The sequence below is a fragment of the Carlito syrichta genome, unplaced genomic scaffold (genome assembly GCF_000164805.1).
Source record: "Carlito syrichta isolate Samal-C Ts95f unplaced genomic scaffold, Tarsius_syrichta-2.0.1 Scaffold305772, whole genome shotgun sequence".
Lineage (NCBI taxonomy): Eukaryota > Metazoa > Chordata > Mammalia > Primates > Tarsiidae > Carlito > Carlito syrichta.
In genome coordinates, this window is record NW_007249868.1 from 22,449 (window position 1) to 37,689 (window position 15,241).

Below are 15,241 nucleotides of genomic sequence, written 5' to 3' on the forward strand. Positions count from 1 at the left end.
TATGTTGAACAGGAGGGGTGAGAGTGGGCATACTTGTCTTCTTCCTGTTCTTAGGCAAATGCTTCCAATTTTTGCCTGTTGAGAAAAATGTTGGTTGAGGGTTTATCATAGACGACTGTTACTGTTTTGAAGAAAGTTCCTTTTATGCCTAGGTGTTCAAGCGTTTTTATCAAGAAGAGATGCTGGATTTTGTTGAATGCTTTTTCTGTATCTAATGATATAATCACGTGGTTCTTGTTTTTATATCTGTTAATTTGCTGAATTGTGTTTATGGTCTTATGAATGTTGAGCCAGCCCTGAATCCCAGGAATGAAGCATTCCGATCATGGTGGATGATCCTTGAGATGTGTTGTTGGATCTGATTTGCTAGAAACTTGGTGAGAATGTTTGCTTCTATGATCACCAAGGAGACTGACTTGTAATTCTCTTTCCTTGTTGGGTCTTTGCTGGGTTTGGGTATCTGTATGATGTTGGCTTAAAATCATAAAATGAGTTTGGGAGAGTTCTATCATTCTCGGTTTCCTGGAATACTTTCTTTTTTTTCTTTTTTTTTGAGTTGGAGTCTCACTCTGTCGCCCAGACTGGAGTGCAGTGGCTGCTCCCGGCCACCACAGCCTCGACCTGCTGGGCTCTGGCGATCCTTCCGCCTCAGTCTTCCGAGTAGCCGGAATTACAGGTGCACGCTACCACGCCCGGCTGATTTTTTTTGATTTATTGTAGAGATGAGATCTTGCTGCCCAGGCAGGTCTCGAACCCGCGGGCTCAGGCAATCCACTCACCTCAGCCTCCCAAAGGCGTGGGATTACAGGCTGAGCCACCAAGCCCGGCTTGGAATACTTTCAATAAGATTGGTATACAAGATTGCATGTCTTGTAGAACCATCTGGTATGGAGTTTTTTTTTTTTGGTGGGGAGATTTCTTATGACTAAATTGATTTCCTGTTTAGAATTTCAATTTCTTCTTGTTTCAACTTTGGGAGGTTTTGTGATGTCAGAAAGTTCTCCATTTCTTTTAGGTTTTCTAGTTTATTTGAATACAGGTATTTATAGCAATCTCTGATAATCTCTGAATTTCTTTAGTGTCAGTTGTGACTTTGCCTTTTGTGTTTTTAACTGTGCTTATTTGGACTCTCTCTCTCTCTCTCTCTTTCTCTCTTTTAGTCAGTCTGTCCAGTGATCCGTCAATCTTATTTATTCTTTCAAAGAACGAGATTTTTGTCTTGTTGATCCTTTCTGTGATAGTTTTTTTTTCTACATCCTGCAATTCTGATTTTATCTTGGTGATCTAGGTTCTTCTGCTGAAGTTAGGATTTAGGTGATCTTGCTTTTCCAGTTCCTTTAGGTGTGACATTAAGCTGTTTACTTGTGATCTTTCTGTTTTACTTACTTATTTGTGTTGGAGTCTTTAACTCTGTTGCCCAGGCTGGAGTGCAGTGGTATGCTCAAGGTCACCCAGCATTGAACTGCTGGGCTCTGGCGGTCCTTCCACCTCAGCCTTTCAAGTAGTCAGAACCACAGGAGAGCACTACAATGCCAAGCTAATTTTTAAAAGTTTTATTGTAGAAGCAAGGTCTTGCCAATTTTCCCAGGCTGATCTTGAACTCGTGGGCTCAGGTTATCCACTCACCTCAGCCTCCCAAAGTGCTGGGATTATAGGCTGAGCCATTGAGCCCGGGCTCTTTGTTTTCTTGATATGTACGTGCAATGTTGTGATTTTTTTCTCTTAACACTATTTTCAGGGCATCCTAGAGATTCTGATAAGATGTGTCTTTGTTTTCATTTGTCTCCAGGAATCTTTTTATTTCTGTCTTGATTTCTATTTTGACCCACTCAGTAGCATGTTTTCCAGTGTCCATGTCTAGTGTGTTTGGGGGGGAGGATCTTGGTGGTGATATTTACTTTTATTCCACTGTGATCTGTGAAGAGGCATGGTATTATTTTCATCTTTTGAACTTTGTTCACGCTTGATTTATGTCTGAGAATGTGATCGATCTTGGAGTGTGTTCCATGTACTGATGAGTAGAATGTAAACTCAACAGATGTTGGGTGAAATGTTCTGTAGATGTCTATTAAATCCATTTCGTCAGGTGTCAAGTTGAGTTTCTGGGTTTTCTTGCTATTTTTTTGCCTTGATGATCTATCTAAAGCTGTTAGTGGGGGTATTTAGGTCTCCACCTATGATTGTGTGAGTCAGTGTCCTCTCTTAGCTTACTTAGTAGTTGAATTATAAAACCTGATATTGGGTGCATATATGTTTAGGATGGATATTTCTTGATGGTGGATTGAGCCTTTTATAATTATGTAGTATACTTCCATGTCCTTTTTAACTTTTGATGATTTGAAGGACTGCTTTGTCTGATATCAGAATAACTACATCTGCCCTTTTCTGTTTCCATTCACCTGAAAGATCATTTTCTAGCCTCTAACTTGAGCCTGTGGGTATCCTTTGCAGTGAGATGAGCTTCCTGGAAGCAGCAGACTATCGGACTGTACTTCTTTATCCAGTTTGCCATTCTGTGTCTCTTCAGTGGCACATTTAGTCTACTCACATTCAAATTGATTATTGAAATATGAGAGTTTCTCCCTGTCATAGGACTCTTGGGGGTTGCTTTGTTTCCTTTTTACTTTTGTATTTATATGTGTGTATTTTCATTTTTGTGAGTACTCTGTGTGCTCCGTTAACTCTGTGCTTGCCTGTACTGTGATGAATATGACCGTTCTTTTTTTTTTTTTTCCCTGTTTTCAACACCTTCTTAAGTGTCTCCTGAAGGGCTCATCTGGAGGTGGCATATCTTTTAGGGATTGGAAATCTGGGAATGATTTTACCCCATCATTGATGAAGCTTAGCATGGTGGGGTAGGGAATTCTTGACTTATCTTGCTTATCTTTAAGAATGTTAAAGATTGGACTCCAATTCCTTCTGGCTTATAGTGCCTCTGCAGATACATCTGGAGCAATTCTGATGGGTTTTCCCTGGAAGGCAATCTGACCTTTCCCTCTTGCTGCCTTTAGGAATTTTTCTTTCATGCTTATTTTGTGGAGGCAGATTGCTGTGTGCATTTTGGATGGTCTTATCATATGATACTTTGCAGGGGTTCTCTGAATCTCTTGTGCTTGGATGGTCATCTCTCTGGCTAGGCATGGGAAGTTTCCTTGAATTATCTTATTTAATGTTTGTTCCATGGTATTTTCTATGCCCCTTTCTGCTTCAGGAATATCAATCAAGTGTAGATTTGGCTTCTTAACACAGTCCCACATCTCTTGGAGGCTTTGCTCTTTCTTTTTGAGCTTTTTTGGTATATTTTTTACAGACTCGGTTAATTCCATATTTCGCTCTTCAAGCTCTAGAATCTTTCCTCTGCCTGGTTGACCCTACTACCTATGCTTTAGTGATTCTTGATTTACAGGATAAAGTTTTTCATTTCCATTATTTAAGAAAGGACTTTTTTGAAATTGGCCACCTCTGCTTTTGCTTCCTGTATGACTTCAGTGAGTTTCACTTCTAGTTTTTATTTGTTCTTGTTCACTTTTGCCATCCATTCTCTGTTGTCTGTAGTTGTTATCTGGGGCAGATCGGTTGGGGAGGTTTCCATTGTTTGTGCTCTGATAGTTGCTTTTTTCAGGCACTATCTCTTTAGGACTCTGAGGGTTGCCTGTGTTTTTTCATTGATTTTTCCTCATTTATGATAGGCCTCTTTCAGCTCTAGTAAATCCCAGTAAAGAGACATGTGCTTTATTATATCTACTTTTTTTTTTAAATTTAAAGCTCTAAAGTTGTTCAATTACCCTCTGTTATGGGGTCCTTTCTGTGGTTCAATATATGTCACTCAATGAGGGAGTGAGGGGCATTCACATCTGCTCTTTGCTCCACATTGTGGCAGGATTCTGTCATTGCAGAGCTTCTCACCCACTGCTAAACTTGTTGGACCACCTTTAAGTCCCTGCTGTTAGTACTCTGTGAGTAGTGAGCAGTAGGGGATGGGGGTTGGGGAAGGGGAGATAACAGGTCTTCCATCTGCTCTCTTTAGTCTATAGCCCAAGAGACTTCCCACTGAGAGAACCCTTGGGTGTCTTTCATGTTGCTCCCTCCATGTTCAGGTTCACACCAAGTTCTCTGCCACAGAGGGGTGTGAGCAGACTCTGCCCTGCCAGGATGCAAAGCTGGAGAGAGTTCTTCCTGATCTGGCTGGGAAGATGGTCACCAGCTGCTGGCAGTGAACATCAGCCTGGTTCACTCTCCATCCATGCATCACCAGACAGAGGGGAAGCTGTGCTTACAGCAGCTGACCCAGCACAGGTCTTCCTCCTGTTCTGCTTGGGCTGTGGTTGCCCACTGCAATACCTTTCTCAGGACTCCTCCCATGTGGGACAGATGACCCACACACAGCTAGAAGGGGGTGAAGTGTACCAAAGTGTCTTTGGCTCACTCATCACTTTCATCCTCTGGGCAAGGTTTCATTCTTGTGTGAGCCTGTCACATGGTGGGGGATAGGATGCCTGGATCCCCACATCTGCTGTTGCTTTCTGCTCTATGTGTTCAGAGAGAACTTTGCTGGATGCGTCTGTCCAAAAGTGTTCAAGGTGTCTCCATTTATCAGTGACTGTGTCTCTACTTTCTGCTTTGCTCAATGAGAGAGGTTCTGGTCTTCTGCTCCACAGTGGCATATTCTGTTTATTAGTAAATAAATATTCACTCTGCTCTTGGGAAGACCTCTAAAAACATATAAAATGTGTGAAATATTAATCCCCAAAATATAGTTGTAACTGCTCACAAAGCAACTCAAAAACTAAAATCGAGTCTGATGGACCTTGTCTGGCTTCATTGAAGATAAAGGTCTAGCATTCTCTATATTTTGATTTTCTTTAAGATATACTGAAAATTTTCCAAGTCATGGGTCAGAAGAAACAGGATTTCTGACACCAAGATATTGTCTTATTTGGGGGCCTCTGAATGGCTGTTATCAATGCTGACTATACTCAAATTCCAAACTGGAGGGTGAATTCAACTGTCCACCTGGAATCCTTGACAACCAGTTTAAACTGTCTTCTCTTGTCCAGTCTGTCTTTCTGGATGCAGATTTTATTCTGTGACTAGAAGCTGCAGAAATGGGAATCCTGGTAAAGAGACATGTGCTTTATTATATCTAAAATGATCCAGCACCTCATATCCAACCCACTTGTTTTGATTGGCTATTCCAAAACTCACTTTAGCAAGAACTCTGGAGGCAAGCCGAACCAAGATTGAGCCACAACTCCCCCTGACGTTTGTAAGGTGAAGCAGAAGCCAATTTCTGTGACCTGTAGATCATTTCTAAACAGTGGAGTCTCTTTTTAAAGGTGAATTTTTTTTTTCTTTCCAGGCCAGTGGGTCCCACGGACTACAGAGTATGGTAAGACTTTTTTTGCTTTACTCCTCTTCCCAGGGTTTTGCTTATTGACTGGGTTACAAGTTCTGCTGCTGTTGGCTTGTTGAGGCTGAGTACAGCAATTGCCTGCCTCGGACGAGGCAGGGATAGGAGCAGGGACAAAAGATGGTGTGCCAAGTCCCTGGGCATGTTTCAGGAACACACTTGGTCAGTTCCATGTGTATTTTTCCTTCTTTTCTCTGCCTCTCAGTCATTCATTGGATGAGATTAGCTTCAGCTTGGTGTGAATAGAAATAGAAAAAAAATAGAAAAAAAGTCAGTTCCTATTCTTCTCACTAATAATGACAGTTATCTTGAAGATAACTAACATCTATCAAGCTCTTTTTATGTACCCTGCACAAAGTTATTTTATGTACTAAATAAAGTGTTGTATAAAAAACATTTAAAATACTCCCTGACATAATAATTACTCAACTAATGCACACAGTAAGTGTTACGATCATGACATCCTTCCTACCACACTTTGAGGTAAGTATTATGATTATACCCATTTTGCAGATGAGAAAACAAGGACATGGTTAGGTCATTTGTCAATACTTGCATATCTAAGGGCACATGACCAGTCAATGGCAGGGCAGAGATTTGAACCACGTGCAGTGGCAGTGGAAATGAAAAGGAAAGAGTGGCCTTGATGATAAGTTGCATATAAGAGGTAAGGAGAGGGAGGAGTCAAATATGATGCCCAGATTTCCAGCACAGTTGATGAGGAGCACGGTGACCTTGTTAACTCAAATGGAGGAAAGATGCTGTGTTGAGTTTGGCATGGTGGGGGTGCGATGTCCAGGAGGCCACTGGAAATGCTGGTCTAGAACTCAGAGCTGGGCCAGGACTGGAGAGAGAGATTTGTGGGTTCTCTGTCTAGAAAGTTCTCCAGGGGGAAAATACAGAGTGAGAAGAGGGCAAAGGCAGCAGTTGACAGATGGTGATATTTATGGTCTCGTGGGAAGAAAAGTCAGTGGAGGAATGGGGCAGGAGGTCAGAGAAAGCAGAAGGGGGACTGCTGGGGTGGGATGCAAGCCAAGGGGGAGAGAACACCAAGGCCAGGGTTTTCTGCTGTGTCAATGCAGGTTTGCCGCTGAGGCTGGTGAATGGAGGTGATCGGTGTCAGGGCCGGGTGGAGGTCCTGTACCAAGGCTACTGGGGCACCGTGTGCGATGACAGCTGGGACGCCCAGGATGCAGATGTCGTCTGTCGGCAGCTTGGCTGTGGCCACTCCGTGTCAGCCCTGGGTGGGGCTCACTTTGGTCAGGGCTCAGGAAACATTCTCTTGGGTTCCGTGGACTGCTCAGGATGGGAGCCCTACCTGTCAAGCTGTCCTCACAGTGGATGGTACAACCATGAATGTGGCCATAGGGAAGATGCTGGCGTCGTGTGCTCAGGTAGTGTGGATATCACCTCCCAGTGTAAGTGCAATTCTGGGGACAGATATTGACTCAGAGTCAATATCATGGAACATGCCTGCGTGTGTGTGTGTGTGTGTGTGTGTGTGTGTGTGTGTGTGTGTGTGTATGTGTGTATGTTCGCCTGTGTCCTTTGCCGTTTATCTGCTCTGCTGTAAGTCATGCCTCATTTGATGTGAGGGGCAGGTATTATCACGTCTTTTTATAGACAATGAAATCAAGGTGCACAGAGGTCAAGGGACCAACCTGTCATCCTAAAGTTGGAAGTGGTGCAGGCAGCTTTTGTTCTCAGCCCCCTCAGAGCTTGCTGTTGTGATTGCTTTCTGGACTGGTTCTGTTGGGTAGCATCATGACCCTCCCTGGACTGGGATGAGCAAACAAATACCTTCCTAAGGGGCAGTCTCTCCTTCTTTAAAGGCAGAGAGGCTTGAGGGAACTGCTGGTCTTTAGTACTTAAATGTATACCAAAATCAAATTGAGGAGTAACCAGTATGTTTTCTTTATTGGAATTAAATGACAAGCAAAAATACTTACACACACACGGAAAAAATAAATTCTTCCTGGCCCAAACCAGCAAGCCCAGTGCTGCGTTTCTCATTTTTTCACATAGTTTTGGGATATGTGCAAACACCACGATGTCCTTTAATCCACAAACAAACCTCTGAGAATACCAGCTCATGGTGTGACCTCCTAGAGGAGTTTCTAGTCAAGCCGTCCACTTTTAGAGTAACCTCTGGCAATTGTTGTGTGGACTGGACTGAGCACGTGCCATGAGATGTACCTCATAATCCAACCACCACGTGAGAATGGGCTCTCCAAGGGGCACAGGCCTCCACATGGCCACTTTGTAAGGGACTTATTTCAGCATTCTGGAATGCAGCTCTGGAAACTGCCTTTCTCCTGGGGGGGCAACTTCTCAGGAATATTTCAGTGATGGCAAACACTTGTCACTTGAGAGTATGTCTGAGCTATAGAAAGGACTAGATGTCATTTTAAATCCAATCTTGTGATTAGGACAGGGTTGTTAATGAACTGGGTGGCTTTTTGGATAGAAACTGTGGCAATAGGGGAGGTGGGAGGAGGATGACAGGAACCAAGGATGCTCACCCTTCATGAAGTCCATGCAGTGACAGAGAGATTGGTGTTCAGTCAGCTGTTAGCAATGGAGGGCACCTGCAGGACTTGTGCTTCTGGACCTTGCTTTGAAGCTGAGAAAGAAGTGGGCCAACCCCCCTCAAATGAGGGCCATCATCAGTGAGCACTTCCATTTTCCACCCTGCAGCTGCTTTGTTTTCCACAGAGGCATTCCTGGTGACAACTTCAGCAGAAGGTAATGTCTGTTATGGGGAATCCCTATAGGCTAATTAGTCCACTGCAGTCCTAGGTTCATCTCTGATCCAGAAGAGATACAGAGGACATGGGATGTGGGATGCTCAGCTCCCAAGGATAAGACCTCAGGTTTGGACAGGTGTCTCTTCTATGGATCATGTCCCTGAGATTAGAGAGGTATCAACTTGGAGAAGCATCTCCAAGGAGCTCCAAGGTGTAGCCTGATGTCCAACTTCTAGGGCTTTTGTTGCCCTCACTCAGTGCCTGCCCCTGTGGTCCTCATCAATCCATGCTGACTCCTGGCCAGCCTGGGGTGCTGGATCTCTGGCAGGTGCCCACATGCTTAGGTGGCCAGATCTCTGGGGCAGCATCCTTGCTCACGCTCTTTCCCTGACTCCATACCAGGCCACTCTGGCTTCTTCACAACATAGAGAAATCAAGACCCTTCAGCCTATGGGCATCCGAGCTCCTATATTTCCCCTGGGGACACCTCTGGTGAGAGATCCAGGAGGCACAGTCAATACAGCCTGAGATTCTGGCAGCCTGGGTTTTGGGAAGGGAAGTGACTTTCCATTTCTGATGGAAAACTTTGGAGTTGGAACAAGATCAAGGACAACTTCCACATCAAAGCCCCTAGCCTGCCCAGTGTCAGCACAGAGCAGTTGGTAATCTCGGTGATACATACATTAGGCATTTCTATTTCTTATGCCTCTGCTTTTCTATCTCTCAGGCCTATACATGATGCCTGACTTTACCTTCTCTATCTCTTCCCTGTAATAAAGGATACAGATGTCACTAGTGCTGAGGATGAGACTGGCTTTAATCTGCCTTAGCTATGTACTTGCCTAAGATTCCAACCTTTTCTTATTTGCAGCAACTGTAAGAGGAGAACCTGGCCTCTCCTCTGTAGTGGTTTCTCCTGAGGTCCCTGTTATGTATTAGGAATAGTAGCTGAGCCTGACAAGCCCTTGGTCCAGCCAGGGATGGGAGCAAGGGGGTTGAGGGTTCTGTCTGATTTGCTTGTGACACAAGCTTGTAGACAGAACTTACCTAAACTTGCTCTCATCAGAAACTCCAGTTTAGGGTGGGGGTCACGTTTCTTCTAATTCAGAGACCTCATTAGAAGACCAGATGGGTGCCTCAGGTGGAAGCTGAGTGCTCTGGTTGTAGTGGGTTAAGAGTGGCTCTCAGATCACCTCCTCTTTGAATCTTAGAACCCAGTCAGCTCTTGCAGGTGTCCTGCACAAGTGCCAGGTCTCTGGAGGAACTTGAAAACCTAAATTTAAAGCCAGTATCTTACTCAAAAGGGGAATGTTAGAAGTATTTTCACTAAATAAAAAACAAGGCAAGTATGCCCTTCGTTTCCACTGCTATTCAATATTGTACTGGAGATGAGAAACTCATCAGTGCAATTAGAGGCATAAGAATGGGAAAAGTTATGTTCACATTCATCCCCTGGAGCCCTGCACAGGTCACATGCAGGCATGTCAGAATCAGAATCAGTAGGTTGATACAGAAATATTTCCACCACAAATTGCCCTTTAAATGGAAGAAGTCAGTCCTAGCCCTTCCAAAAGTCACACAGCTACACACAAAAATCTAGATCAGGAACGACAGCTTCTCAGCAGATCCCAGTTTACTTCCAGCCCTTGATTCTCCTCAAAAGAGGGCTAACTTTATATTTTTGTTTTTCTTTTCCATTTTCCACAATTGGTGTATGCAGAGGCTACCACAGCAGCGACGGCCACTGTGATAGGTAATGAGTAACTTTATATGTGTTCCCTTCTGCACATGATGCCAACTAGATCCATGGGTTTGACTTTTATTTGGGAAGACTTTTGGGTTGGGAGGGAATGTTGTGAGCATATAGTGACCTTTTTTTTTTTTTTTTTGAGTTGGAGTCTCACTCCGTCTCAGCCACTACAGCCTCGACCTGCTGGGCTCCGGCGATCCTTCCGCCTCAGCCTTCCAAGTAGCTGAAACTACAGGCACGTGCTACCACGTGCTGATTTTTGATTTATTGTAGAGATGCGGTCTCGCCAAGTTGCCCAGGCGGGTCTCAAACCCCTGGGCTTAGGCAATCCACTCACCTCAGCCTCCCAAAGCGTGGGATTACAGGCTGAGCCACCGAGCCCGGCTAGTGACCTTTTAATCAGAGGTCAGCTGGACTGGAGCCTCCTTCATTGGCCATGTCCCTGTGGGTGGGGAGGAGTAAGTGAAAATGGGGGGTGTCCCAGACCCTATGTGCTTTGCAGGGCAGAGACCAGTGGAGTCAATCTCTAGTACCAGCTTCCCCATCTCCACAGCTCTGAGCCGATCCCCAGCCATCCTGGCCCTAAGGACCTGGCTATGAGGCAGGGGAGCATGGGCAAAATGTGCTCCAAGCTAACCCTAGAGTTCCAGATGTACATCGTAACTTCTCCCAAGTCATCCTGGTGTCCTCTGGCTTCTCTTTGGCACAAGGCATTATATGAAAGAGAACACAAAAAAACCCCTGGAATCTATTTGTTAAAAGTTGTGTGTTTATTCTTACATGTTTAACCTTCAGTCACCTTCAGAGTACTCTCCATTTAATGCAATTCACCTTTTGAGATGCTTTTTGCACTACACAAAACAGATTTTGAACGTGTCAATTTTAATACCTTTTCATGCTGCTGCTGTTTTTTGTTTCACCTCTCCCACATTGGCAAAATGTTTCCCTTTGAGGATTTTTTTTCATCTGGGGAAACAAACAAACAAAAAAGAAACTCAGGGTGAGAATGGGTGAACAGGGAGGGTGGGACACGGGGCCATGTCATTTTTAGTCAAAAACTGTTGAACCCTTAGCATGGTGTGGGCAGGTGTGATTGTAAATCACCCATCATGAAATGGGGAAACACGTTGAAAGACTCTCCAAAACAAAAATTCAGCAAAACCAAGCACAGCCTCTCACAGCAATGCTAGCTGGTACACTGATGCCCATGGGTTCCCAGAACACTTACCCAGTGGGGGAAGCCTGTACTACAAGGGACACACCCTCCAAATGATAATTCTGGGCTTGTTTGTGTCCTCCCTCATGTATTTTCTAACGGAGTCAGGCCTCTGCCCATGGCCTGCTTAGCGAAGGAACATGTGGAGGGTCTCTTGGGCCCCTCCAGGATGCCAGTTAAGCAGGGCAATTCCTACTACCTGACTCTCTAGAGGCTTGGGTTTGGTCAGAGAAGTCACTATCTTCTTCCCCATGAAGAACTCTAGCCTCAAGATGTGTTAGAGTCCAGCCCAATTAGAGATTCTCTCAGAGATCTTTGCCTACTAGAAAGACCTAAATGTCCTACAGGCCCTGAGACCTTGTCCCTCAGTAGAAACATACAAGAGAAATGGTGTGCCTTCTTCTAGGGTCTGATTCTGGCTTGGCTGTGAGGCTGGTGAATGGAGGCGACCGGTGTCAGGGCCGGGTGGAGGTCCTTTATCGAGGTTCCTGGGGCACTGTGTGTGATGACAGCTGGGACACCAATGACGCCAGTGTGGTCTGCAGACAGCTGGGCTGTGGCTGGGCCACGTCAGCCCCAGGAAATGCCCGGTTTGGTCAGGGCCCAGGGCCGATTGTCCTAGATGACCTGCACTGCTCAGGGCACGAGTCCTACCTGTGGAGCTGTCCCCACAACGGCTGGCTCTCCCATAACTGTGGCCATAGTGAGGATGCTGGTGTCATCTGCTCAGGTAGGTATCAAAGATCACTAGGGCCCATTCTGGGGACAGACTATATTCCGAGAAAACACGTTTCTCTTCCAGGGTCTGACAGCCCAAGCTTTTCATCCAGATATCCAGTGTTCCTGGAGTTCGCTTGGGGCAGCGGGTCTGGAGGGGTAACATCAGGTTCTCTGGTTAAAGAAACAGCACAGTCAGTATGAGTCCCCAAACCACAAGCAGTGTTGGTTTGGGCACCAGCACTCAGACACAGGCTCCAACATACTGAGGGCAGAGACGCAAAGAGCCTTTTCATTTTGCTACAGGAACATCTGCTCACTGCCACCCCCAATTTACCTGAGGCTTTTTCTCAGGGATGGCAGCTTTTGGGGATCTGGTTGGTGAAGCCTCCCGTCTCTGAGAAGACTATTATTACTTTGAGTGTTCACAGCAGCTGACTCAGAGGGAAGAATTCAAATCTAAATGGTTCACTTATGATTGCACTGAGAAGAGGCAGGAAAGTAGGGTGTGTGTAGGGATGGCAGGCACATGATAAATGGTGTGCTCATGAGCGAGCTTTGCACACATGCTGGAGCCAGACCTCATGGAGGACCATCAGGAATCCACGTCAAATCTCAGACTCATTGCAAATCCAGGGTGGCTAGCTGGGGTCTCCATCAACTCATTGCTCAGGGTCACTTTTTGTTGCATCCTAGGTGGTGATGCAGAGGCTGACATGTCCTGTCTTGGGCACAACAGTGGCCTTCATCTTTCTGGAGAATGAGCCTTAGGCACAGAGATGTGGGCAATGGCCAGGGGATGTAAGGTGTCACTCCCTGATGGTCTAAGAGATTCAGAGGAGCACTGGCAGTGTGCTCTCAGGGGGCACATGATGGGCGTCAGCTCAGTGTGTGCAAATACACCAAGTCCTTCAAGCTTTGATTATAATTGGGAACACCTGAGTGCTTTGTGTCTAACATTCCTATTCTTCCTCAAAGTGGCCCAGCCCCAGTCCCATGCCCAGGTGAGTCCCCAGTGCCCTTACTCAGGATGCCCCTTCTCTTTCTGTCCACTCAATTCCTCCCCACACCCCACAGAACCCTACTTCTTGTCTGTTCAGATACTCTGGAACATATTCTTTCCCCTCGCTCTGTATCCATCTCAGTTGACACCAAATGGTAGGATACTTCCTCAATGGGTAACTCTTACAGGTTCAGAAAAATGGCCACAAATTCTATGAGTGTTGTCCCTATTATATTCAGTGTTGCCATGATCTTTCTGAGGATTGAGGTTGATACCCTCAAACCTTCTGCTGAAGGCAATGTCAACACAGGGCAACACCTCCATCCCTCACTCTTTGAAATGCCCTCAGATTCTACAGGCCATGGCTACTATGTGCAGAAGAGGAAGAGGCTGTGCTTGGGGGAAGAGAGGGGTAATAATATTTCTGGTGCTTCCACCTCCCAATAAACCCGATTCTCCCCTGGGTGGCTCCCTGGTCCCCTAACATTTTCCCTCTAAGTGTCAGATTATGGGCAATAGTGTCCGGTGTCCCAGTCATTCTACGGGTCAGTGGGTTTATAGCTGAGAAAACTAATATTCCTGTCTTAGAGAGATGGAGATACCAGTATGGTCTCCAGCTAGGTCTCAGTCCGTGGGCAAGCTCGCTGGGCAGGAGACTTGAGCAGACAATTGAGGAGCAAGCGGCAGGATCCAGAGGGTAATTGTTGTCATGCGGCCTGCCTGGGACAGAGCACCTTTTGTTCCTGGCATTTTCCCTTCAAGTCTAATTCGAGCCTTCTTCTTTGTCGCTTTTTACAGATGCTTTGCCTACCACAGTCACCCCTGCTACACCAATAGGTAAATAATCCTCTCAACCATCCCTGGGGCATCACTCTCTGCCTCTGGATAACCTTTGGATTTGAAAATGATAGGATGGGGCTCAAGGAGGGCCCCTCCCTTGTCTATCCATGTCCCTGGGGGTTGGATGGGGAGGAAAGTAGAGCTCTCTGCAGACCAAGTTCTGGGTCTGATGTGGGAGAAAGGAGGGAGCTGATGACCTGACTCCAGTGGGGTCTGGTTCCAGGCATTCAGGAAAGATCCTCCCTTAGGTGCTCAGGAAAAACCTAGGAAGGCTCAATTGTGCTAGTAGGATCAAATCCTCAGGCTATGGGCTGCAGATCTGGGAAGGGTGGGTAGAAGTGCCAATATCTTCACTTGTCTGGCCAAGGTCCTGCCATTCTCAGCACTTTGCCAGTTGCAGAAAAGACCATGCAGGTCTCACCAAGATCTTGAACATGAGGAGACCAAGGCTTTCCACCTGTAGTTGTAGAGCACCATGCTATGGATGCCCGCAGTCAGGAGTGGGGCAGACTTTCCTGTCACTTCCACTGGGCTCACGGGTACATTCCCATAACTTGGGAATCCTTAGACCTGGGCAGAATAAGATGTCATTGATTCTTTCACTGGACTGAACATTAGCCTCTGGCTGTATTCAAAGGTGGACAGCCTGCCCAGATGACTTTGGCTATTAAGTCCCTTGAATGCAGAACATGATACAGTTCCTTGGCCTCTAGACAGGGATGGATGAAGGGTTCTTGTGTCTCCCTTTAGGATCTGATTCTGCATTGGCCCTGAGGCTGGTGAATGGAGGTGACCGGTGTCAGGGCCGGGTGGAGGTCCTGTACCAAGGCTCCTGGGGCACCGTGTGTGATGACAGCTGGGACACCAATGATGCCAACGTGGTCTGCAGGCAGCTGGGCTGTGGCTGGGCCATGTCAGCCCCAGGAAATGCCCAGTTTGGCCAGGGCTCAGGACCAATTGTCCTGGACGACCTGCACTGCTCAGGGCATGAGTCCTATCTGTGGAGCTGTCCCCACAACGGCTGGTTCTCCCATAACTGTGGCCATAGTAAGGATGCTGGTGTCAGCTGCTCAGGTAGGCCTTCAAGCCTTGGGCCTTCCTTTCTTGGATGGGGTTCTCTCAGGAAGTGAGTCCTCATTACCTTCTGAAGTTCTCACTCAAAGCTTTTCCTATGTTTTCTATTTCCCTGAGGTCTTCTTAGCTCTCTACTGAGAATCAGTGTGAGTTTTGTCAAGCTGCCTATTGAGGTGGTCATTTAGGACATTGGGCCATGTTGAAATGATAATCAAGCCTGTATCTACTTACTGAGGCACTGGGAGCAGGAGATCAAAGAGGGTGAGGGTGATGTGGATGCCGTACAGACAGGGTACCAGGGAAGGGATCATTTAATTGGGAAAAGCTGGAAACCAAAGGCCCCTCTTCAGAGTTGTGGTCTTGAGTCCAGGACACAAGGCACATGGGCTAGGAGTACAGATATGTGTATGTGCATGTCTGGCCCTTGTTTGGGGGTGCTTGAGTTCTTGACCTCAACTCCGTCCAGAGACATGCAGTGCCTTTC

The 15,241-nt window shown here is 46.2% G+C and overlaps 1 protein-coding gene across 1 annotated transcript in view; it reads left to right on the forward strand.

The window, feature by feature from the left end:
• The window catches only part of DMBT1 (deleted in malignant brain tumors 1), a 66,920-nt gene that overhangs the window by 16,530 nt on the left and 35,149 nt on the right, over positions 1 to 15,241 (forward strand). Inside the window, exons 5-9 of the mRNA XM_021714782.1 lie at positions 6,493 to 6,828; positions 8,108 to 8,155; positions 11,530 to 11,857; positions 13,083 to 13,255; positions 14,434 to 14,796. Of these exons, the coding sequence (XP_021570457.1) occupies positions 6,493 to 6,828; positions 8,108 to 8,155; positions 11,530 to 11,857; positions 13,083 to 13,255; positions 14,434 to 14,796 (1,248 nt within the window). The remainder of the gene's footprint in view (positions 1 to 6,492; positions 6,829 to 8,107; positions 8,156 to 11,529; positions 11,858 to 13,082; positions 13,256 to 14,433; positions 14,797 to 15,241) is intronic.